Here is a 2,241-nt window from a genome sequence, read left to right as displayed (position 1 = left end):
AAAGTTTGGAGTACACGTAAATACCACAATTCATACTTACCACTAATTATGTCGTATATTGATTTTTACTGTTTTATACTAATTGCCGTCAAAATACTTGTTGACCCAAAAGTGGCAGCGAGAAGTTATCATGCACGTTGTGGGAGAATTATGCATCTGACTTTGTCACTCTTCTTGTTGCTTACAAGGCCACCGAATATATAATTGTGCTTCAATTTGCAAAGATGAAGTTATACATTGGTAAATTTAAAGTTGGTAAATTTGCAAAAATTGTCCTTCTATGTAACCAACTATTTATCGAATCAGATATAATTTTGTTTCAGGTGTTATGACTGTCACCAACACAAACTTCACAACAAAGATTATGGTGAATGCTGACCTAGAAATGGTTAAGAAATTTCATCAAAGTACGGTTCCTTAACAAATCATTTCCTGTTGTTCAGTTACTTTTAACAAACAAGTTAACGCTTTTAAATCTTATTTGTGATCTGATGACTTCTTTTTTTCCCATAAGGCTGATTGGATTTGGTGGCAAGCATAGCACCAATGTTGATGTTATAGGCTGACTGGTAAGGCATTCTCCTACTGAAGATTTTCTCAGCCATACCCCGTATGCATCAAACTGTCAGATAAAGCAAACTATCGAGGTGTGTTCATTCGGTGCTTCCTATTTTAAAACAATATCCCTATACCCTTTTTCATATGTTGTTAGTGGATTCCTTCATGATGCAGTTCAATATATGTGTTCCCTTTTTACATCGGATACATGGTCATTTGAAGAAATTTTCACCTAATTGTACTAACTCCATTTGGTTTCTTTTTTTTATATCTGTTCTTTTCTGCAGAAATCAACCTATGTGACCTGTGGAACTGTTATCGACATTGACAGGAATCATGCATGGTGGTACAAGGCTTGCAGGAAATGCACACAGGGTCTAGAGTCACTCACTGACCAATTTTATTGTGCTAAATGCGACATTTATGGTTCAACTTTTGTAACAAGGTCGGTCACCATTCATACGTGGTATTTTTTCCTATGTTCTCTCCTTATAGTTAAAAACTGGCACCATGTTTTTTTTATTAATACGATCCTAGAATCGACGTTCGTATTTACGAAGGGATCCATTTCAAGTCTGTTATTGTGACTGAATCTGCTGAGCACGTGTGTATCGTCACCAAACATGACCTTTTGTTTCATTGTGACTTTACTTGTGCTTGAAGGTTTTGCATTCAGGTTTGAGTTGTCGATGACTCCGATACAGCAACCTTTGTGCTCTTTGAGAATTCTGCTTCAAAGTTCTTAGGTGTCTCTGCCACTGACATCTGTTACGATCTACTTGCTAAGGTTCATGATTTGTAGTTTGTTTTCTTTTATCTTAAACTTTGTGAACTCTGCTCTTGAAGACTGACCTTTTCTTTTTTGCACAAAAAGGGTTATGGAAGTGATCATTTCCCAAGGGACCTTAATGCACTAATTGGGAAGACGCTTCTTTTCAAGCTAACTTCTAGGCCTGATAGCCTGAATAAATTTCAGCCGTGCGTGATCACCGTGTCTAGGATATGTTCTGATCCTGAAATTATCATGTCCCTTGCTTCAGATAATAATATTAATTTGGTACGTTACTTTGATTAATAGATGATCCCATTTCTGATTGCTTTTCTAATTCAATTGTTGGACACCTCTGTGTACATAAGCAGTTTCCAAGTTGACTTTTGTGTGCCACAGGACGTGTTGCAGAAGGTGGCCATAACCCCGGTCAACGCAATGATGAAGCGATTGGAACTGGCAACATCGGCGGGGTTGCTGGTTCCATCACCCCTCCGATCTCGAATGCCACAACTATTTGCACCGTGGACTCTGAACCCATGGTCACCCATACACCTGTGAAATAGATCTGTATTAGAACCGATGATAGCGGTTCCTCTCGTGCTCCCTGCACTGCATCGAAGAATCTACTCCCTGCGTTTGAGAAGTGCATGATAGAGAATGCCAACAATCCTGGAGCCGAGGATATCTGAGCCCATCATCCCTTGGTTCATGATAGAGCTCTAATAAAAATAAAGCCAGTTGAATTAATCGGTGTTAAATAAAGAGCTTCGCATTTTTCATTTTATGCAATTGCTATGGACCTTCCACTTTAAATATGTGCCAGCTATTCTGTGCCTTATGTTACCCTGACCTGATTACTGTAATGCTTCATGGTTTAAGTGAACTTTTTTCTAGCCCAGTGTTGCCAAGGC

General features: G+C 38.7%; 1 protein-coding gene across 1 annotated transcript; it reads left to right on the top strand.

The window, feature by feature from the left end:
* Window positions 225-2,019, top strand: LOC107615668. Its single transcript, XM_016317714.1, has 8 exons — window positions 225-240; window positions 324-412; window positions 846-1,003; window positions 1,096-1,166; window positions 1,263-1,345; window positions 1,433-1,615; window positions 1,727-1,807; window positions 1,894-2,019. The coding sequence occupies exons 1-8, from the start codon at window positions 225-227 to the stop codon at window positions 2,017-2,019; spliced, it is 807 nt and encodes a 268-aa protein (XP_016173200.1).

This window comes from Arachis ipaensis, chromosome B09 (assembly GCF_000816755.2).
Source record: "Arachis ipaensis cultivar K30076 chromosome B09, Araip1.1, whole genome shotgun sequence".
NCBI lineage: Eukaryota > Viridiplantae > Streptophyta > Magnoliopsida > Fabales > Fabaceae > Arachis > Arachis ipaensis.
Note: the sequence above shows the minus strand (reverse complement) of the source record. Positions and strands in the feature narration are given on the sequence as shown.